Consider the following 23,887-nt stretch of genomic DNA (forward strand, 5'->3'; position numbering starts at 1 on the left):
CGGGAGGAGCTCGGAGTCGAGCCGCTACTCCTCCACATTGAGAGGAGTCAGCTGAGGTGGCTTGGGCATCTGTACCGGATGCCTCCTGGACGCCTCCCTAGGGAGGTGTTCCAGGCATGTCCCACCGGGAGGAGACCCCGGGGAAGACCCAGGACACGCTGGAGAGACTATGTCTCTCGGCTGGCCTGGGAACGCCTCGGACTCCCCCCGGAAGAGCTGGAGGAAGTGTCTGGGGTGAGGGAAGTCTGGGCATCCCTGCTGAGGCTGCTGCCCCCGCGACCCGGCAACGGATGAAGCGGGAGAAGATGAGTGAGTGAGTGAGTGTTTGTTTATTAATTTTATGCCTGTCTAAGAGCCTTGGGGGTGGGGGGATATTCTCTTTGTATATCTACGTTTGTAAGTTTAATGTTTGTTAACGAAAAACTGTAAAATAAAGTTTAAAAAAAAACAGTCAATCACAGGTACAGATTGGGGGTGTAAACATTGAAAGAGTATATGAAACTAATTTTCTTGGGGTAATTATACTGTAGATGATAAGATTTGCTGGAAATCTCATATTAAACACATCCACAACAAAGTATCTAGAGGCATCTCAGTTCTGGCCAGAGCAAAGCAATTCCTGGATAATAATTCACTCCTCGTTCTGTTCTGTTCTGTTCATTGGTTTTGCCTTATTTAAGTTACTGTTTAGAGGTTTGGGGAAATACATATAAAAGTTCACTGCAACCACTATTCATACTGCAAAAAAGAGCCATAAGGATAATTCATAATGCTGATTTTCGTGAACACGCTAATTAATTATTCTTCAATTCTAAAATAATCGCATTCTTTGACATAGTGGAATTCCAAACCGCACAATTCATGTATAAAGCTAGGAACAACTTAGTACCATCTCACTTGCAGGAAATGTTTTATGACAGAGAGGGGAGGTATAATTTAAGGGGTACTCTAAATTTTAGACTTGTAGAACACGAACAACAATGAAAAGATTTTCTATATCAGTCAGTGGAGTTAAACTACTGTGTGTGTGTGTGTGTGTGTGTGTGTGTGTGTGTGTGTGTGTGTGTGTGTGTGTGTGTATGTATGTATGTATGTATGTATGTATGTATGTATGTATGTATGTATGTATGTATGTATGTATGTATGTATGTATGTATGTATGTACTGTATGTCCTGTATGTGTATGTATATGCAGGCCAGCTGACAGTCTTGCCTGGGCCCGGGACAAAATAATCTCTCTGCAAAAGTGACAGACAAGTGACAGGCATTGACAATTAATTAACATGAACAAACTACACACAGGGCAGCACGGTGGCTTAGTGGTTAGCACTGTTGCCTCACAGCAAGAAGGTCCCCGGTTCGACTCCCAGGCCCGGCAGGGGCCTTTCTGTGTGGAGTTTGCATGTTCTCCCCGTGCTTGCGTGGGTTTCCTCCGGGTACTCCGGCTTCCTCCCACAGTCCAAAAACATGCATATTAGGTTAATTGATGATTCTAAAATTGCCCGTAGGTGTGAGCGTGAGTGTGATTGTGAGCATGGTTTGTGTGTCTATATGTGGCCCTGTGATGGACTGGTGACCTGTCCAGGGTGTAACCCCTGCCTCTCACCTAAAATGAGCTGGGATAGGCTCCAGCAGACCCCCGTGACCCCGCAAGGGATAAAGCGGGTAAGATAATGAATGAATGAATGAATGAATGAAACTACACACACTGGTTAGTGCCAAATACACTCTTCATATGTATTGGAATTCTGACACTAGCAGGAAATAAATGAATATTTACCATAGTATTTTAGACTACTGCTGTTGTGACATGTTTAGATTTCCAAAGGCCATGCGCCGAACTTTCCTTGTGGCAAAATCATCTATGATGTCTTTAAAGTCCAGTTTCTTTCTATCATTTTTGGCATCCCTTCAGTCCACGCTGCGGTTAACGGTGAGAAACATCCTCAAAATCCCTAAGATATTTTAAGATATTTAGATCATTTTAGATATTTTGCGGCGCAGTATCAGGCCAGCAGAGATCATTTTAGATGCTTCCCGTGCCCTGAATGCATTAAGTGACGGGAGCATTATTTGATAGGATGTTAGTATTGAGTATTTGATCCTTCAAAATACACTACCCATGACATGAATTGCATTACACTTTGTGAACATTATACGATAAAGAGCTCTACCTCTTTATTTGATATTCATTTAGTCATTGGCCTTTATTTAACCAGGCAGGTCATTAAGAACACGTTCTTATTTACAAAGACGGCCTGGCAAGAGACAAGGACCACTTGGGGGAAAAGGAAGTGGGCTAGGGAGTAAAACACAGTACAATTGTAGCTCTACAAAAGGTAGAAAACCATTAGGTAGCATTTTTTGATAGGGTAGCAAAAATCGACAGATAGACGCTATCGGTTTATGCCGTGGTAGCATTTTTCGACGAAGCAGCAGCAATTGACAGAACAGCGGCTCTATCTGCGCATGCGCCCAGAGCGACCGCTTCCCCACCGATCTCGGCGGCACGAGAGCATGGATCTATTAATAAAAACTGGATGGGACATCGAAAATGGCCGCCCATTCATTTCAATGCAATTTGCTTACTCAGCGCATACGCTGAAAAAGTTCCTGACTTCCGGGTTTACTTCCGCATTATCGAGCCCATAGAGCATGCGCAGTTGAGTCACCTCCCATGATGCTCTGGGGCCTCCCATCATGCCCCGGGGCAATGACGCGAATATTAATATAATATGTATTAATATAATATATTAATTAATGTATATTATTACATGTATAGTATTACATATATTATTAATGTGTTAATATAATATAATTACATAATATATATCAATATAATACATCCGTGGAGTGCACGGACACGGCTGTGACGTCAGCGCTGACGTCACGCCCAGAAAGAGACTTTTCTTTGACTTTTCTGGCCGTTAGAAAACATTTTTGACGGATATAAAGTGACTTAAAAATATAGAATACAAAGAATAGTAATTGACGGTGATTACAGCTGGAGGTGTCCTGTGAACAGTTTTAGAGGCTTCTCTTTTACTATTGCGGTCTATGGGAAAAAAGCTTTCTGGGCCCCATGGGATTTTTTGTTGCAGTACCGCGCCTGGCCACTGGGAAAAATCGGCATGCCTTCTGAGCGCGAGATTCGGGGGCTGCGCGAGAGACGGACCTGCCGCGGTGTTTGCGCCGCGCCTGCGCCCGAATTGAACATTTAGACCAAACGATTTTTTTTGTTTTGTTTTGTTTTTTCAGATCCGGGGCTTTTGGAAAAACATTCGGGACTTGAGCCCAAGAAGCCACTCCCTAGATCCGCCTCTGGTTGGCTGCGCTGTTTCTTACCTTGCTCTACACTGACTTTATTAATTCCAGCTTCACCGTCACCACCTTTTTTTTAATTATTTGTGTAGAGAATCTCTGAGGCCTCTATTTTCTTCTTCTCTTTTCTCTTCTTTTCTGAGCACCGTAGTTGTGCTGACAGGACATTTTGAGCGCACTGAACTTCAAATGAAATGATAACGGCAAATTTTGATCAGCTGCCAAACCATTTTTGTGTTGGGGGTGGGGGGGGATTCTTTCCACTATTTCAAGGACAATTAGGAAGAAAACAAATAACAAGCTTTTATGTAACTCAAATACTACATATTTTTTCCACAAATAGGCATATTTTGAAACATTTTGAAAAATGATTCCATAATTTAATGAGGGCCCAGTTCTGGGCCCCCCCCCTACCCTGGGCTCGGGACAACAGACCCGTTTGTCCCCCCTATCGGCGGGCGTGTGTATATGTATATATATTTGTATGTGTGTGAAGATGTGTGTAAGTAGATATACATAGATATAGAGCAGATTGAGTTAATATAGAGATAGTATGGTGTAAATAAGTATATTTATGTAAATATTTATATGGGCATGTGTGTACAAACATATAGAAATATTCAACTATGTGTATGTATGTATAGTTGGTGTGTGAGTATAATTATACTATAGTTATTATAAATACTTATTAATAAATGATTAGTGAATGGGGGTGGGATTAAATAGGTTTACACTTCTTCCTACTCCTTTTTTGCACTTGTAAATTAAGATATTAAGTGTTAAAGTATAAAATCTTTTGTTTTGTTGTTTTTCTTTCTTCTTTATAATGAGTTTTAAGCGTGCACGTGAAACCTTTACGCATGCGCGTAAAACCTTTAAGTGAGCACGTAAAGTTGTTTACTTGCAAGCAAAGTGGTAATGTCCTTATAATGGAGTCCCAGGTTAAAATATAGCTCAGCTAAATCCTGTAATGTCATTTCCATTCATAAACAGAGCAGGGCGCAACTGGATGGTCTCCTGTTCCAGCAATACTCCCATGTACTTGTTTTTACGCGCTCACGTAGAACAACTTTTAGGCGCTCACTTATAAGTTTTGCGAGAGCGCGTGAAACTTTTTAGTGAGTGCATAAATGTTTTACGTGCTCACGTAAACAACTTTACGTGCTCACTTAAAGGTTTTACGCGTGCGCGTAAAGGTTTCACGCGCACGCTTAAAACTCATTATAAAAAAAATTAAAAATCTGTGTCCCTTTAGGTGCTCCGTACAAAGGCCCTATTGTATCTGTAGGAATTTTTAGGGCCCAAGCACTTACAGTGCGAAGGCCCTATTGTATCTGTCGAAAGTTTTCTTTATTTTTCTTTGTTCTGACGAAATGAGGGCCTTTTTGCCCCCCTAAACGTGCCCAAAAAGTCACCAAATTTTGCACGCAATCCAGGCCTGGCGAAAAATTTGATATTTAATGGTTTGCATTAATGGGCGTGGCAAAATGGCTCAACAGCGCCCCCTAGAATACTTTGTGCCTCAAGCGTAACGTGCCAACAGGTGTGTTATACCTCAAAATGTGCGTCTCCATCTTGCGACTAAGCGCATTACTTTTCTCTTTCAAAAGTGTTACTGTGGCGACACTAGACGCCAAAAAGCGCGCCTCCCCTTCATCTGATAGGTCCATATTTGATAGTTCTCCAAAAGTCACCAAATTTTGCATGCAAGCCAGGCCTGGCGATAAATGTGATATTTCATGGTTTGCATTAATGGGCGTTGCCTAACGGCTCAACAGCGCCCGCTAAAATACTTTTCTCTGCCATAACTTTTGAAAGGTTGGACATAAAGAGTCGTGGGTGGTGTCATGGGACTTCTATATTGAGTCCTTGACCATAATTGGTGAAAATTAGCCCCGCCCCTTCTTCTGATTGGTTGTCCCTATTTCCTGCTATAACATTTGAATGTTTTGTCATAGAGAGTCGTGGGTGGTGTCAGGGGACTCTGTAATGAGTCCTTGAGCTTCTTTGGCCTTAATTAGCCCCGACCCTTCTTCTGATTGGATGTCCCGATTTTCTGCTATAACTTTTGAATGGTTTGACATAGAGAGTCGTGGGTGGTGTCATCAGATTCTGTATGGAGTCCTTGACCTTCATTGGCCTGAATTAGCCCCGCCCCTTCTTCTGATTGGTTGTCCCTTTTTTCTGCTATAACTTTTGAATGATTTGACATAGGAAGTCGTGGGTGGTGTCATTTCTGATATGCTTATGGGGGGCGGTGGCCGTGAGTGCGAGGGCCCATTCATCGCTGCTTGCAGCTTTAATTTATTCTTTCTTTCTTTCTTTATTCTTTCTTCTGACGAAATGAGGGCCTTTTTTCCCCCCTAAACGTGCCCAAAAAGTCACCAAATTTTGCACGCAAGCCAGGCCTGGCGGAAAAATTTGATATTTAATGGTTTGCATTAATGGGTGTGGCAAAATGGCTCAACAGAGCCCCCTAAAAAACTTTGTGCCTCAAGCCCCACAATACGGTTTGACGTACATGCACGAAAATTGGTAGACACCAGTATCATGGGGCAACTTAAAGAAAAGTCTCTTGGCGCCATTGCCGAAACCGAACAGGAAGTCGGCCATTTTTAATTTATCGTGTAATTTTGCCGCAATTTATGCCATTCATTCGGCAGTTAATACGGCCCGAACCGTAACATGCACCCAGGTGGGTTATACATCAAAATGTGCGTCTCCATCCTGCGAGAACGCGCATTACTTTTCTCTTTCAAAAGCGTTACCGTGGCGACGTTAGATGCCAAAAAGCGCGCCCACCCTTCAGCTGATTGGTTCAGACAGAAAAAACTTTGTGCCTCAAGCCCCACAATACGGTTTGACGTACATGAACGAAAATCAGTACACACCTGTATCATGTCGCAACTTAAAGAAAAGTCTCTTGGCGCAATGGCCGAAGCCGAACAGGAAGTCGGCCATTTTGAACATTTTGAATTAATTGCGTAATTTTGGCGCAATTTATGCCATTCCTTCGGCAGTTAATACGGCCCGAACCGTAACGTGCATCCAGGTGTGTTATACATCAATATGCGTCTGCATCCTGCTACGCGCATTACTTTTCTCTTTCAAAAGCGTTACCGTGGCGACGCTAGACGCCAAAAAGTGCGCCCCCCCTTCATCTGATTGTTCCATATTTGATAGTTCCCCAAAAGTCACCAAATTTTGCATGCAAGCCAGGCCTGGCGATAAATTTGATATTTCATGGATTGCATTAATGGGCGTGGCCTAATGGCTCAACAGCGCCCCCTAGAATACTTTTCTCTGCCATAACTTTTGAATGGTTTGACGTAAAGAGTCGTAGGTGGTGTCATCGGACTCGGTATTGAGTCCTTGACCATAATTGGTGAAAATTAGCCCCGCCCCTTCTTCTGATTGGTTGTCCCTATTTCCTGCTATAACATTTGAATGTTTTGTCATAGAGAGTCGTGGGTGGTGTCAGGGGACTCTGTAATGACATTGTCATTTCTGATATGCTTATGGGGCACGGTGGCCATGAGTGCGAGGGCCCGTTCATCGCTGCTTGCAGCTTTAATGTTTAATTTGTTTTCTTATCTTCTCTTTCAATTGTTGTCTTTTGCATGTACAAAATAAATCAACAGCAGCACGGTGGCTTAGTGGTTAGCATTGTTGCCTCACAGCAAGAAGGTCCCCGGTTCAACTCCCAGGCCCGGCAGGGGTCTTTCTGTGTGGAGTTTGCATGTTCTCCCCGTGCTTGCGTGGGTTCTCTCCGGGTAATCCGGCTTCCTCCCACAGTCCAAAAACATGCATATTAGGTTAATTGGTGATTGTAAATTGCCCGTAGGTGTGAGCGTGAGTGTGGTTGTGTGCATGGTTTGTGTGTTTATATGTGGCCCTGTGATGGACTGGTGACCTGTCCAGGGTGTAACCCCTGCCTCTCACCTGAAATGAGCTGGGATAGGCTCCAGCAGACCCCCGTGACCCCGCAAGGGATAAAGCGGGTATAGATAATGGATGGATGGAAAATAAATCAAATCAATCAATCAATCAAAACATCCCAGAACCACAGCAGGGTGGTTTTCAGGCCCATCACAGCACAATAACAGCTGCACCTTTACTCATCCATGACATGGTCTCCTCCTGCTCCTGATTCAGCAGAGATGAAATCAGATGAAAAGAATGTGTTCAAACTGCAACGTGATGACCACAGGACAGGACTTCAGAGATGCTGCATTCAAGTGCATCTGTCCAAGTGTTGGACTGTTCCTTCATCAGTGTGTGAGAGCCATGTAATGTCCATGTTTGCTGAAAGAGACTGTGCTGGTCTGACCCCCCTCCTCCTTTCAGGGTGGAGCCTGCTGGACAACGATGGTTGACACCAGGTCTGAGGAAGTGTAAGTGTGTTTTTATTTCATTCACACTTTCAACCATCTTCACACTGACACATCACTCATTCAAGAGTCCATCAGTGATCAATGACATATCAATCACTGCAGCTGGGTTGTTTGTTCTCTCCATCAGATTCCTGTCAACTCACCATCGACACAAACACAGTCTACAACTACATCAAACTGTCTGACAACGACAGGAAGATGACACGTGTGGAGGAGGATCAGTCATATCCTGATCATCCAGACAGGTTTGATGACTGGTATCAGCTGCTTTGTAGAGAAGTTCTGACGGGTCGCTGTTACTGGGAGTTCCAGAGGAGAGGATTTGTTTGTGTATCAGTGAGTTACAGAAGAATCAGAAGGAAAGGACACTCTGATGACTCTTGGTTTGGATGGAACAATCATTCCTGGTGTCTGAACTGTTATGATGATGGTCGGTACAATGTCCGTCACAATAAAATAGAAACACCTTCTTCCTCCTCTTCCTCAGTCTCTGACAGAGTAGCAGTGTACGTGGACGTTCCTGCTGGAACTCTGTCCTTCTACAGCGTCTCCTCTGACAGACTGATCCACCTCCACACCTTCAACACCACATTCACTGAACCTCTCTATCCTGGGTTCAGGTTCTGGTCTGGTTCTGATTCTTCAGTGTCTCTGTGTTGAGTCATCCATCCATCCATACACCCATACACCCATCCATCCATCCATCCATCCATCGATCCAGGTCCAGGTTGTGTGGTAGCAGCCTCATCAGATTGGTCCAGACCTCCCTCTCCTTCGTCCCAGACCAACAGATAAAAACTCTCAGTGAGTCCTGGTCCTACCGTGGGGCCTCGTCCCGGTTGGACATGCCTAAAACACCTCTCGATGGAAGTGTCCAGGGGACATCTTCAGCAGTTGTCCAAACCATCTCTGTTCCTCTAGAGGTGGACGACCAGTGACTCTACTCTGAGTGTCCCCTCGATGATTGAACTTCTCTTGTTTCATCTAATTTCTTGATGGAGCAAATCTCACTCCAGAACTCCCAAAATACAAGCAGTATAAAATCTGTCACCAAAGGGACAAACCATCCGGACCACTGCTGCACAGTCATGAAGGACGTTTCTTACTCTGTCTCCCGTGCAGCTTCAGGACTCCGAGTTATTTCCTGCTATATACAGTAAATATAGTTGAAATTAAACGTCATTTCAGATCAGTATCTGATAGAGACTCTGTTTTCATCCCTAAACTATCTTAATTCGACATCTTACTGTTGCTGTCTTTTGTCCCTGAGTGGAAAATGTCTTTCACACTGATTTGCTGCAGTTCTCCAGATGTATTTGTCCATTAAGGTGGATCGTAGTAACCCACTGAAACCCTGAAAGGACTATCTCAGGGACTTTAAAACCTGGATGAAGATGAACTTTCTTAACCTTCAGAACCGTCATCCTTTGTGATGTCACTGATGACATCACCTGTTTCTGATTATGTGGTATGGGGTTCTCTTTTACGGTATTTTATGTATTTTATTTTACAGTTTAAACATGTTGTGGCTCGTTGGCTCAGTCGTATGATTCTCACTTAGTGTGAGTGGTTCCAGGTTCAGTTCCCAGAGGAACCCAATCGCTGGATGTAACTTGTGGTTGTTTCCTAGAAGTAGCAAAGCTCCAGGACGGTGGAGTACTGACACCAGGACTCTATCTGAAGGGGGTTGAGTTTCCAACTCGCATCTATCATGTGATGTTCCACATCAGACACATAAATGCTGTAAACGCCCATCTGACAGTCTCAACAGACAAAACTCAATTCAAATGTGTCTCAATCTAAATGGATTGGTCGCTCAGATGACATGTCAAGTACTCGTTTGTGTCTCACCTCCCCGAATGCTGGAAGGGGGGGTTTCTGATGGTAGATGGTGATTTAGTTAGATTAAGATCAATGAAGAGATTATTGTTGTCTCAATTTTCTCAGAGTTGTGACACAAAGAGGACGAAGTCTGTTAGCTGGTTTACATTTTTTATCATTTATACTCTGAAGACAAAACAAGGCGTTAAAGTACAAAATCACACGTAATTGATAATCAGACAGAAGCACAAAGACATACGCGATAGAGGGAGAGACAGATCACACCTCTTCCCTGACCAGGAACTGAACCTGGGTCGTGGTGGTGAAGGCACCAAATCCTCACCACGAGACGCCAAGTTCACATGTGACGCTCTCTTGAAGGGATTTCAGCTCACTGCTCAAGGTTCAGGGACTTGCAGAGAATGTTAAGAGAGTGATGTTCAGTCGCTGTTTATCTCTGAGTCCACGTTCCTGTTAACAATTAACAATAAGTTTAATAGATCTTCACTTTGATGAATGCGATTTATAACATTTTTCTCTGTGATGTCATCAGTGACGTCACAAGGCTGACAAGAGCGCCCTTTATGTTTACATCAAAATAAAAGTGCTGATTTCTTAGTGTTTATTTGGGGTCATGTGACAGTGTTATACAATCTCATTCAGATGCATTTCTGGTTTAAATAATCCCCATTGAACAACTTCCAGTGCGTAGTGTTAGTGAATAAAGTGCCTTGTTGAGTTTAGAAGTGAACATTTCACTGCAGCTCCAAGCTTGGCCACCTGAGCCAACAGAGCGTACGCCTGGCCATCGTCTCATCCTCGTTGAGACGGCGCTCTGCGATCTGCTTCAGCTTCTGCAGAAGGAAAAAAATCTGCTCAGGGAACAACAAAGGAACCGTAGCAACTCTTAGCTCAGCGGCTCCCCCTACTGGCCTGGAGGATTCATTTTACAACACCACCTGAGGTGTCCTCCTGTTCACTCAAACACAGATGGTAAAAACCAACGTGGTACAACATCCCCCTCCTCAGAGTTGTCATGGACGTGAAATCAAACAATTGAGACCAGTAAATATTATGTTTATTTCTACTTGTATAGGCCGCGTTCAGACTGCAGGCAAATCTGATTCATATCTGATTCCTTCTCATATCCGATTTTCAGGGCTGACTGTCCACACTGTTTTTAGCAAGTGTCCAAATCGCATCTGGCTCTGTTCAGACTGGGCCACATCATTGACTGATCTGACGGGTTGCCGTAGCAACAACGTCGGAGCGGAGGCGTCACCCAGCGCGTAGAGTGACGTCACGGACAGTCAAAACCGACCGGTGTTTGGAGCTGTTCAGACTGAGATGCATCTGCCCAAATGGTTTCGATCTGGTTTGCAAAAATCGGATCTCATATGGTTTGGGACTGTTCAGACTTCAAAAGAGTAATCCAGTTTCAATCTGGGTGGGCTAAAAATCGGATTTTGGCTGGCAGTCTGAACGCGGCCTTAGTGTTGCTGCAGCAGAAGTCCATGTAAAACCTTCACTTCCTGTTAATGTTTCTCCAACTAGAACTTGAGTTGTGACTCAGACGTAGATTCCACATCTGTAGTGATATCTGGGAACGCTGGAACTCACCTTAGTGCCCTGTTTCCACTCCCACGTGTTTGGTGTCATCTGGACAACCTGAGGAGGAGACAAAGCTGCAGTCAGATCAACACTATCTTCACAAGAGTATCTCTTATCCTATGCGACAGCTTCACTTTCTCCTGGAGGGTGGCTGGAACACGCCCACCTGAGCTCAGTCACCACAACTAACTGCTTTAGTTTGGATAACCACATTGCTAACTAATGTTATTGCACCTTCATTCTAACCAAACGTGTTGTTGTCTGTCAGTAGCGCCGACCTCTTATTGGTCAGATAAAGGATTGAGACTGTTAACATAAACATAAAGTAATCTCATATTTACTCCAATTGCATTTACATATAAAACTAAGCTGGTTTGGTGTGTGTGTACAACTTAATTGTGCAGAGTTTGTTCTACAGAGATGAGGAGTCAGATAGCGTGACTATGGATTGAGTCATCAAAGAGCTATCTGTGCAAAACAAGAACTGCTCCCTCTGTTGAAGATATACCATGCTGTTTCAAGGTCTATGACGAGCAACATATATCAAGTTGAATATAAGAAGTTATGTAAACGTGAAGAGTTGCAGCTGTGTGTTCCCTCTCCCTTAGAGCTGTATCTCGTATTGTAACTAGGGACCACCCTAAGGAAATAAAAAGAGAGGGGTCGGCAGAGTGTGCTTCAGAGCGGTAGGAGAATGTAACTGAATGTAGCATCTCTGTCCGTTCTCCTTGCAGATAAAAAATCTAACCTCATCTTTCTCTTTTGTGTTATGTTTTGGATGTTCTAGGTTGTTTGAACCTGACTCCTCTGGAGTTTCTGCATGTTGGTCCCTATTTCTGTAGGATAACACATTTCATCCAGTTTTTTGAGACATTGGAACCACAAACTAAGGCAAAACTATATATTGAAAATGTACCATTATTGCAATGTTAACGTTCAACATTAATATCACAAAAACCAAAACATTGAAATAATTACAATTCTGGAAAAGTGATCATTTGTATAGAAATAATCTGTTTGAAATTTTTCAGTCAGGGTTCAGAATGCGTCATAGCACAGAGACAGCACTGGTTCTACTGGACCTCAGGTAAGGGATTAGTGTCCATACTGGTTCTACTGGACCTCAATCTGACGCAGCAGTAATAATAACATTACAAATAAGATTATATAAAGAAAAAAAAACAGAAACCATTTTGTATTTTTTGTTCATTTTTCTACAGTTTGAAGACTGGTGTGATGATGAGAACAGACTGCCCTCTTGGGGTGACACTAGAAACTACACGTTTGTTCCATTTAACCACATTATCGTGTGTAATTCACCTTAATTACAGAAGTATTCAATGATTACAGAGTGAAATTACATTAATTAATGTCCGAGGACGGATGAAGATTGTTTTTGAACTAGTTCCTCTAGAAAGAGATTCGTTGGCGTCGTGCTCTTTGTGCAGTTACTACATATCACCACCAGATGGCAGAATGGATCCTCACCTCAATAGACATATAAACGTAGATGCTTCATTGAGCGGGGAGGCCCGTTGCTGTGATAAGTCACCGCATCAGCCGTGTTGGATGTGGTAAATTATATGTTTATATATATATATATATATATATATATATATATATATATTTTTTTTTTTTTTTTCTTTTTTTTTATTTATTTATTTTTTTCACATTGAACACTTGAATATTGTACAAATCCTTGAGGCATATAAAACATATATAAAACAGCTTGTAGATTTATATGCCACACAACACATTCTGCATCGCTGTAAGACTGCAACAGTAAATGTAACAGATAAGATGTAAAGCAACAACATAAACAAAAGGAGGGTCAAAAGTAACAATAGTAAAAAAAAAAAAGACAATACAATTATAATAAAATATGAGAGAAATTGTGATAAGCAGGGGCATTACTCATCTTCAAGTATCTTCCGATCTATATGGGCATTAAGGAGTTGGTTACCATGTTTGTTTTCAATCAGTCTTAAGGCTTGAGATGGTTGTTTATCATGTATCTTTTAAAAGCTGAAAAGTTTGGTTTTCTGTTTTTCCATTTGCATGTATGAATAAAGAACTTGGCAAGGATCAATAGGTTATTGAGCACAAGGTCACCTATTTTATCTTCGAGGGTGGTCCCAGATATGATAACCTCTCTTGTTAGTTACAAGAATTTTTGTTGAGATCCAGTATTGTAAGTCGTCCCAGAAGCTTCCAGAGTACACGCAGTAAATTAATAGATGTTCTGTTGTTTCAATATTATTATCACAGAAGGTTCAGCTGTTATTGTCCAGATTGAATCTTTGTCTTAATAGTTCTCTAGATGGAAAAATATTGCCATTGAGCTGGAATTGATTTCCACCAACAGGCTCTTTTGTATTGAAGCTCATCTTCACACACAATTTAACTCCACACAACACACCAGTTTGGAATAATAGACATGTTGTGGTGACCATCTTAAAACACAAACTTAAGATAAAATAAGATAATCCTTTATTTCTCCCTCAATGGGGAAACTCACTTTGTTCAGCAGCAGTACACTTAACACACACATGCAGGGAAGGGGTAAAAAAGTAAAAAATATATATATATAATAATTACGAAATATAGACAGTATATAAACTACATTGTAATGGAAATAAGAGTAGTGCGAAAGAAAAAAACAGTGCAAAAAAAGCAGGTAGAATGTGTGTGAGGTAGACAGACAGATATTGCAAATATGATATTGCACATATGGTTATTGTACATCTTGTTATTGCACGTGTTATTGTCCATTAACTACTGAGAGCAGGCCTGGTTGTAGAGTCTGATGGCAGCGGGGAGGAAGGACCTGCGATGCCTCTCAGTGACGCATCGCGGGTGATGAAGCCGGTCGCTGATGGAGCTCTCCAGGGTTCTGACAGTCTCATGAAAGGGGTGGGAGACATTGTCCATGATGGAGGACAGCTTAGCCACCATCCTCCTCTCCCCCACCACCTCCACAGGATGGAGACTGCAGCCCAGGACAGAGCCGGCTCTCCTCACCAGCTTGTCCAGTCTCTTCCTCTCTGCTGCTGTGACGCTGCTGTTCCAGCAGACCACCCCATAAAAGATGGCCGACGCCACCACAGAGTCTTATGGCCCTTTTGCACTAGTACTTACTCGGCCCGACTCGGCTCGTCACGCCTCTACCCGTTTTGTCCCCGTTTGTTTTTCCACAGCCAGGTGAGAAGTGGGCAGGTTGGGGTGAAGCTGCTGTAACGTACTCGATTGCGCAACCGCTTTGTTCATGTCGCCGCTGATGAAAAAATCAGCTGGAGCCGCGAGCAGCTGAGAGTAAAACAGCCCGTCTACATCCCTTTTTTAATTCTCTCCTCAGCCACCAGGTTTATGAACATCTGCACCTCAGAGTTGGATCACCAAACAGACGTTTTGCGCTTTATAAAAAAAATCACCGCGAGCAGCGAGTCGCTCGCGCTGACTCCCGCTTCCTGATTCAAACGTCTGATGGCCACGCCCCCCGACCAATCAGTGGCCTGTAGTGTGATGACGGCCCCGCCCCCCGACCAATCGGTGGCGAGGAGGGTGGTGACCTCAGAAATAGTCCCGGCTCAGCCCGCTTAGAACCTCACCAGAATGGTTACAGAAAAAGTATCTGCTTGGAGCGGCTCTACCCGCCTCAGCCCCTAGTGCAAAAGCGCAAGACGGGGCCGTGGCGGATAGAACCGAGCTGAGGTGGGACAAGTGCAAAAGGGCCAATAGAGGTCCTCAGGAGGCCGTCCCTCACTCCGAAGGACCTCAGTCTGCGCAGCAGGTGGAGTCTGCTTTGGCCTTTCTTGTACAGAGCCTGGGTGTTTACAGTCCAGTCTAGTTTTTTGTTCAGGTGAACACCCAGGTACTTGCAAGAGTCCACTATCTCTATGTCCGTTACCTGGATGTTCACCGGCGAGGGGGGGACTTTGCGCCGGCGGAAGTCCGCTACCAGCTCCTTTGTTTCTCCATCAATCTGGAGGCGGTTCCGCTGGCACCAGTCCACAAATCTGTGGTTCAGTTCTTGGTACTCCCTCTCATCTCCGTTGTTGATGAGACCGACGATGGTGGAGTCGTCCGAGAACTTCTGGAAGTGGCAGGTTGTTGTGTGGTGGGTCAAAGTCAGCCGTGTAGACGGTGAAGAGGAGGGGGGCCAGGGGCGCAGGTGGTGGAGGACCAGCCTCTCCAGGGTCTTCGCCAGGTGGGATGTCAGGGCCACCGGCCGGTAGTGGTTGAAGTCACTGGCGCGAGATGACTTGGGCACCGGTACCACACAGGACGTCTTCCACAGCTGTGGTACCTTGTGCAGCCTCAGGCTCAGGTTGAATATGTGCTCCAAGATCCTGCACAGTTGCCTGGAGCAGGATCTGAGCAGCCTGGAGGTGATGCCATATGGACCTGTCGCCTTCTTCGCCTTGAGCCTGGCCAGACCTCTCTCCACCTGGGCTGTGGAGAGCACCACGCTGGGTGGGGGGGTGGTGAGTGGGCTGGGTGAGGTTGCAGGGAGGGGGGGTTGTTGGGTTCGGTGGAGTAGAGAGTGGGCAGAGGGGTTGTGGAGGGGTTGCAGCAGCCTTATGAATTATTCTTATAGCTCTTTTTTGAAGTATAGTTTTTGCATGAATTGAAGATTGATATGTATTCCCCCACACCTCTGAACAATAATTTAGGTATGGCAAAACCAGGGAACCGTATAACAAGCAGAGTGTTTCATAGTCCAACAAGTCCTTAGCTTTTCTAATAACAGAAATACTTCTTGATAGTTTAGTTTGTGTATATTTTATATGAGGTTTCCAATTAATTTTATCATCAATTATTACTCCAATAAATTTATTCTCAAAAACTCTTTCCATACCTACACCATCTACCTGTATATTTACTTGATTATCTATTTTGAAATTACTGAATATCATGAAATTTGTTTTAGCTAGATTTAAAGACAACTTATTTCTATCAAACCCACTTTTTAACTTAGATAGTTCAGAGGACACTAGATCCAAATTTCTCTGAAGGTTCTTTCCAGAACAAAGCAAATAGTACCATCTTTAATTGTTTAGACATCTCACACATCACACATATCATTTATATATAAAATTAATAGTTTGGGACCCAATACTGACCCCTGGGGGACACCACAGGCAATGCTCAAGCATGATGACATAGACTCACCCAGCCTCACAAATTGTTCCCTGTTACTCAGATAGCTTCTCACCCATTGTAATACTATTCCCCTTATCCCGTATCTCTCCAATTTATCAATTAATATTTCATGATTAATAGTATCAAATGCTTTTTTTAAGATCAATGAATATACCTGCAACACACTTACGGTATATTAATGTATTGCATTAGTGATTTCCTCGTGTAACCCAGGGCTATAGAGACCACTTCAGACGGACAACGACTGAATATAAAAATACAATCTTTATTTAGAAATCCACTGGCTAAAAACACATGTACAAAAAGCACGTTATCCCAAAATATATAAGGTAATGAACGATAAAAGAGACAGGTTGGCACACAATCACAGCAGTTATCCCAAATGCCACCGTGGTGTTATGGCTTTAACCTAACCTGGTCCAAAGCAGTGACCACTCAGGACAACCCAAAGTGTTGCAACACACGGAGTCGACGAACCCCGTCTCCACACAGCGCGATGGATGGCACAGCCCGGTGCATCAGCTCACTACAAACAACCACATTCAAATGACCCCTTACTCATAATACAATATGAATAAACTTAAAAGTAGTACATCAACCACCATACACAAGAGAGAGAACTTACATCTCTATGCAGATTGTGAATGCCATCTGTCATGCGGTATTGCGCAATATATACAGCCACTCTTTGCAGCGTGGAGCCGCTACTCACTGCGTCCTCCCATTCCCCGGCCACAGCTGAACGCTCTGAGGCACTTTTGACTTAAAATGCAACTCTCCACTCTCTTTTGTCAAGAGCAACCTGTCTGCCGCCGCCTTTATGGAAAATGTTTGTCCCAGGTGGCTCAACACCACATAATTGCACACCTGGGCCAAAGACACGCCCCCCATCACCCGTCACCTGGCCACACTCGATTGATTCCATTAATGCCATTGCTGTTGATCTGTTTGCTCTGAATCCATATTGACTATAGCTATATTTTTCTATGAATGCATCTAATCTACTATTGAATAGTTTTTCTAAAATTTTGGAAAATTGTGGGAGTAGAGATACAGGTCTGTAATTTGTGAAGCTGTGTTTGTCCCCAGATTTAAACAATGGTATGACTTACAGATGAAAGTTAGTGGTTTAGAAATCCCTCCAATTAATTGTTTTACTAATTTCATATCAATATCATTACAGTCAGTTGACATTTTGTTACTAAATGTATTAGTTATTGATCAGTTAAAGGAGGAATTCACACTTCCTAATACAGATTATTTCAGGTACTTAAAACTGTGGAGCTTTTTAACTAAACACAAGGACTGGAAGAAGGTAGTGGCACCTATATCAGATATTTTAGACTTGGACACAAACAAAACACTGCAAATGAAAGGGAGATGGGAAACTGAAATGAACATGGTTATACCGGAGGACACATGGGAAGAAATATGTATTGAGGCTCACCGATATGTGGAGGGAGTTTAAATGGAAGGTAATCACAAGATTTTTTCAACACCAGAGATAGTATCTAAAATGGGCCAAGTGCATTCAGATACGTGCTGGAGAAATTGCAGCACACAAATTGGAAACTACACCCACATATTCTGGACATGTCCAAAACTGAAAGCATTCTGGGAGGACATTTTTAAGACCCTCACAGAAATCTTCCACCAACTGCTAACCAAAGATCCAAAAGTTGAACTTTTAGGCGTAATTTCAGAAGGCATTGTGGGAAGGGAAAAAAGATACCTTTTATAAATATTACTGACAGCTGCAATTAAATGCATTACAATCAAATGGTTAAATTCAGACCCCCAAACATATAGCATGTGGATCCAGAAGGTCTGGGAAATGTATCAGATGGAACAAATAACCTATTCTCTGAGACTTCGAAAAGATACATGTATTAAGAGGTGGAGCCCTGCTGTGCCCATACTGATGCAGTGAGGTGATGGAAAGGCACACTCTGAATCACACATACAGTACTCATGTTCCTCCACCTTCCACCTCATAGATCCATGCACGTTAACATCTGCATCACTACATATATCCACACTACTCCCTTCACTGACTCTATTCCCTCCCCTAACACTTAGTCATGTAACTATCTTTCTTTTCTTATCTTACCTTATTACTTGCTTTTTTTTCAGCTCCTATATTGTTTTTTTTATTTGATTGTATTTTTTTTAAATCAAGCTGTGTATAACATGGGTACAGATGTAAAACTGAAAAACTGAAAACAGTAAGCAAACGATATATTTGATTGTATTATGTTGCTGATACTGAAATAAAAACTAAAAAACAAACTTTCCTTTATTGAAGGGTGTTAAGTATCATCTGATGAATATTTGCTGCAGGTTTCTGCAGCCTTTCGCCACTTTCTCTTTTGGGTGAGCAATTGTTTCCTCGTAGGGTGTTATCAAGACAAGAGCTTCTTACATGGGAACTGGCCCTAAGCTTTATTTCTTAATATTCTTTCTCCTGCTGTTTTAAGTTGTTTATTGGCTTTAGATCTCTGCTACTGTGTTAAGTACTTTGTAACAATATATTTAAAAATACTGTATACAGTTTATTATTATTATTATTATTATTATTATTATTATTATTAGTATAATAACCTAAAAACTGAATATTGCAAACTTCTGCTACGGATCAGTAAAGCATTTGTTCTCATATGTTTTGTATGTCTAAAACTGTTATAATGTAATTAAAATGTTACAAAAATGATGTGCCCATCCCACCACGGAAAGATTGGGGAAGTATAACAGGGTGGACGTTTCTTGCTACTTTTAGCTATTAATGAGCATATGCTGGGTCTTCAGCTACAAAAGTGATTCAGTATTGAAGGTTACTATACTGTTTATCCAATATATTTTGTATTTCTGATTCTTTTTAAATATTAAAAAATATTTCACCATGACAGTGTGGACACGTTAAGCTTGCACACATTTAACTACAAACACAATATGACGAAAATTAGGACATACAAATCAGGAATGGGATGTTTTTGCGGCAGGGGAGCCAACTTCTAGTAAAAACAGGAAAAAAAGGTGTTTATCTTACTAATTACATCAGTTGATCTGTGAAATGAAAGCAGGAAATGGTTGTTTTTACCACATGCATATAAAAAATCATTAAATATCACCTGTTTGTCCCTAGGAAGAGAGATTGAAGGATTCCATCCACTTAAACATGGCAAACATTGTATAAACTGCAACATAGAAGTCTAAAAGTTAATCTATCAAAAGTTTATTACTATAGTATATAAGACCTTAAATCGTAAGAAAATCATGAGAATCATATAAAATCATCTCAGATTATCATATATCAGGCAGATTGGCATCAAATTGAACTCACCAAAAACACTGGTCGACCTGATCTCATTCATTCTTGTGAACTTCATTCAGATTGTCACACATACAGTGACAATTTTAGGTTTTGGACACAAAACACGTGTTTTATATTATGTTTTATATTGGAAATATGATTCAATATTTTCCTTTCAGAATGTTTGAAATAATGGATGAATTTTGATTATTTTTCAAACCACTGTGCAAAGTTTTGCAGGTTACTAACAACTGAGAAAAGCAGTAGCGGTTAAAACACATATGGAGCCTCGAGCAAATTATGGCCCCATTACTGAAAAACTGGATCAGTGCTGTCTTATGGCGCTTTTCCACTAGCACCTACTCAGCCCGACTCGACTCGCCTCAGTTTGGCCCTTTTCCACTCTGGGACTAAACCGTGCCGAGATACTTTCCTGTATCTACTCTGCCGAGGTTTAAAGCGGGCTGAATCGGGCTGTATCACCGATTGGTCAGGGAGTTGGCCAGTTAGGATGAGTTAGGATGTGACATCAGTTCAAGAGCGACTAGCGGCTTCTTGTTCATTTTATTCAAAGAACAACGGCAGCACAAGAGGCTGTTCCATGGTCTAATTCCGAGGTGGAGACATTATTAAACCTGGTGGCAGAGGAAGATATGCAGAGAGAGCTAGATGGGGCGATGAGGAATGAGAAAATATATCAGGAGCTTTTTTCAGTCCATGTCTGCTCAGGGCTACCAACAGACTTTTCACTAGTGCCGAGACAAACTGACAAAGTAAAAAAGTGATAATCGTGCAGTGACAGCCGGAGTGGGTCTTCCAGAAAACACTGGAAGTGGTTCAAGCAGATGGACAACATTTATGGACAGCGACCGGCGAGCAATGGGAGAGAGTGGTCCTGACTCGGCTACGGCCTTGTTGGAGAGTTTGACTGAGGAGTGTTTTGGGGCTTTTATGTTACACCATAAGCCAGCTAGGGCTGCATCTACCGAGGTGTCACGCCAGTTTTTTATTTGAAGAATTTGAAAAATCCTGCAATCCTGTGTGTCAGCCATTAGCACTACTAGCCAAGCTAGTGGTTTTTTTTCTAATTGACGTGGCTATTTGGCATTGTATGTGTATATATACTCATGTGAATATAATTGTGTTGTGTGTTTTTTTTTTTTTTTAAATCAAAGAAGGCCTTCCCCAAAGCAAGGAGTTTCCAGCAGCTTCCCTCCTCTTCAGCCCTCCCAGCCTCCTCTGCTTCTACCCCAGCACGTCCGGCATCCTCAACACCACCATCACCAACTCTGAGACCAGCCTTGATTTCCTTTGCAGCTGACCGCATGGTTGAAACAAAGGAACCCCCATGGTTGCTCAAGGTCCAAGCAGGATTTGCATTATGTGGCCCTTCAATGATAAAGAAGAGTCCCCTCATTGGGCATGGACCCCAAGCCACAGGGGGGGACGCATTGACTTCCTGGGCCCAGCTATAAAGAGCAGGCTCCCCCCTCGCTCACTCTCTTTTGTCTTTTCTCTCCCCTTCCTCCAGGTCTTTACTACCTCGGACCTGTCCACGGCCCCATGGAGTTCCCTGTGAGCAATGAAGCAGGCCACAACTCCTATTTTAGCATGAAGAGCGACTAGCTACGGACCGGTCTCCTCCATGATCGTGACCGAAGAAGCGTCTGTCTGGAGCGCTGCAACGAGTGACCCACGAGGTTCCAAGCCCCAGAAAGCCGAACCAGGGACCCTGCATGCCTCGCGTGAACGCCTTTGGACCGACCTGGAGCTGAAGGAGGCCCAGCTGCTGTGCCCATGCTGCATCCCCTCATCCACATGGAGACAAGAGACAGGAGAGCTGAGCGTAACTACCTTTGTTCACCAAGGAACGCTGACCGGCCCGACCAAACAACATTTTTCTTCACTTACAAAGATCCCAGTAAGAGGCTGTTTTGTGTCTGGGCAGAGAAACATAGTAACACATTTTACAAGTTTAGTTTTACGTTGTGAGCCCGACTGCTGATCCCGTCGGAACTGTGTTTATTAGTTTAAGTGTGTTTGTTTATTTTATTGTTTCTCTAGTGTCTTTGGTTTTACTTTTCGCCTCTCATCCTCTCCTACTAACCCCACACACACACGCACCCTCTTATCTTGGTAATCCGTCCGCCATTTTGAGTCACTTGAGACTCAAGTCACCACACACACAGAGACACACACACACACACACACACACACACACACACACACACACACACACACACACACACACACACACACACACACATATATATATAATCTGAAGTTCGTGTTTACTGTTAGTTAGTTGTTTTTGTGTAGTTTAGCCATCAGAATTTATCCTAAGTGTTGTTTTATCATCTTGTGTAAATCAATTCTGATTAATTTGAATGAGAGAAGTTGTTTGTGCTTATTTTACACATACACCTTCCTTCACTATTATTCTGAGGAATAACTTACCTTGAAACTGATTTTGCTGTTTAGTTATCATTTTCCTGATTATGTCAGGTGGTGCCCCATTTTGATTAACTCATTTTGATAATTCAATTTGATAAATAATCTACTTTTACACTACGCTAAGCGTCTTTGAGTGCCCTGAAAAGCGCTATATAAATAAAATGTATTATTATTATTATTAATTATTAATAATTGTCAAAGGACAATCATTAATAACTCATCGATAACTGAACCAGCACCCCCTTTGTGGCACAACATCCAACATGCACTGGGAACAAGTCTGATCTACTGCCGGCAATGTGAACCAAACTCCTGCTCCGATCATAGAGGGCCCCGGACTCCATACTCACTGAGCGCTCCCCACAGAATGGCACGAGGGACACGGTCAAATGCCTTCTCCAGATCCACAAAACACATGTAGACTGGTTGGACAAATTCCCATGAACCCTCATGCAATGTCGCAGAGGCGTGTCAACCAAGACAGCCCTACGACATCCAGAGACTTGAGGTACTCAGGGTGGATCTCATCCACATCTGGTGCCCTGCCACTGAGGAGCTTACGAACCACCTCAGTGACCTCGGCTTGGGTGATGGATGAGCACATCCCAGAGTCCACAGTCTTTGTTTCCTCAATGGAAGGCATGTCAGTTGGATTGAGGAGAATCTCAAAGTATTCCTTCCACCGTCCGACGATGTCCCCAGTCGAGGTCAACAGCTCCCCACCCACACCGTAAACGGTGTTGGCAGAGTACTGCTTCCTCTTTCTGAGGCAACGGACGATTCCCCAGAATTTCCTCGGGCCAACCGAAATTCTTCCTCCATGGCCTCAACGAACTCCTCCCGGACCCAAGTTTTTGCCTCCAGGACCACCCGAGTTGCGGCTTGCTTGACCTGCTGGTACCTATCTACTATGCACGGGCGGGGCTTCAGGGGGGACTGGGGGGCGGTACTCCCCCGGCCGCAGGCCCTGCCACCCGGGAGATTTTTTTTAATTCAGTTTTTTTTTGTGGCACCACTTGGTTCATATTAGTTATAAAGTAGGGATGCACCGATACCACTTCCAAAACGAGTAGTGTACGAGTACTTGCATTTCAGTACTCACCGATACCGAGTACTTACACCATTACACATTTGCTTTGAAGTTGCTTTGAATTTTTTTTTTTTTCCACATATCGTTTGCACAACATTCCTCTCCGCCGCTGGGGTTTTCGCAGGACCGCTTCCCCAGCGAGCCTTCGTGCCCCCAAGCGCAGACCCGGTTGTGACGTGCGGGCCCGCCCGGGGCCTCCGCACCCTCGGCGAAACCACACCCCCCAAACAGCGCTCTCACCCCCGGCGGCGGAGGTGAGAGGCGAACGGAACGGAGTGCCGTCCCCATCGAAGCCCCGCTTGCATGGGGCGCAGCTACCGGTGGACTCAGGTCTCCGCGCTGACCCCCCCCACGCCTGCGAGCCGGCTGAGGCGGACGCGCGCTCCGACGGGGGTTGCGGCGGACACGTGGGGTGACAGAGCTTCGCCCCCCCCCCCCCGCCCCCGCCCCCGCGCCGGTGCGCCCGGCCTCCACACCAGAGCTCCGAGCCGGGAGGGAGAAGGGAAAGAGAGGCGGTGGCAGCCTCCGGGTCCCCCCCGCTCCGCGCTCTCTCTCTCTGCGCTCATCTAATTATTATTCTCAGAGGAGTCAATTCTTCATGTATCGAGTGATAATAAGCAACGAATAAAAGCCTTTCAGAGATATTCACTCATACCCCTTTTACACCAAGCTGGTTCCAGGGCTGGTTCTGAGCTAGACGCGCAAGTTACTGTTTGTTACTGT

General features: G+C 43.6%; 1 protein-coding gene across 1 annotated transcript in view; it reads left to right on the forward strand.

Annotated features, from left to right (window-relative positions):
• Positions 1 to 9,989, forward strand: part of LOC133419759 (uncharacterized) — a 113,954-nt gene extending 103,965 nt beyond the window's left edge. The window contains exons 20-21 of the mRNA XM_061709171.1: positions 7,669 to 7,715; positions 7,843 to 9,989. Of these exons, the coding sequence (XP_061565155.1) occupies positions 7,669 to 7,715; positions 7,843 to 8,375 (580 nt within the window). The 3' untranslated portion in view covers positions 8,376 to 9,989. The remainder of the gene's footprint in view (positions 1 to 7,668; positions 7,716 to 7,842) is intronic.
• The last annotated feature ends 13,898 nt before the right edge of the window (positions 9,990 to 23,887 follow it).

This window comes from Cololabis saira, chromosome 19 (genome assembly GCF_033807715.1).
Source record: "Cololabis saira isolate AMF1-May2022 chromosome 19, fColSai1.1, whole genome shotgun sequence".
In the NCBI taxonomy this organism is placed as follows: Eukaryota; Metazoa; Chordata; class Actinopteri; order Beloniformes; family Belonidae; genus Cololabis; species Cololabis saira.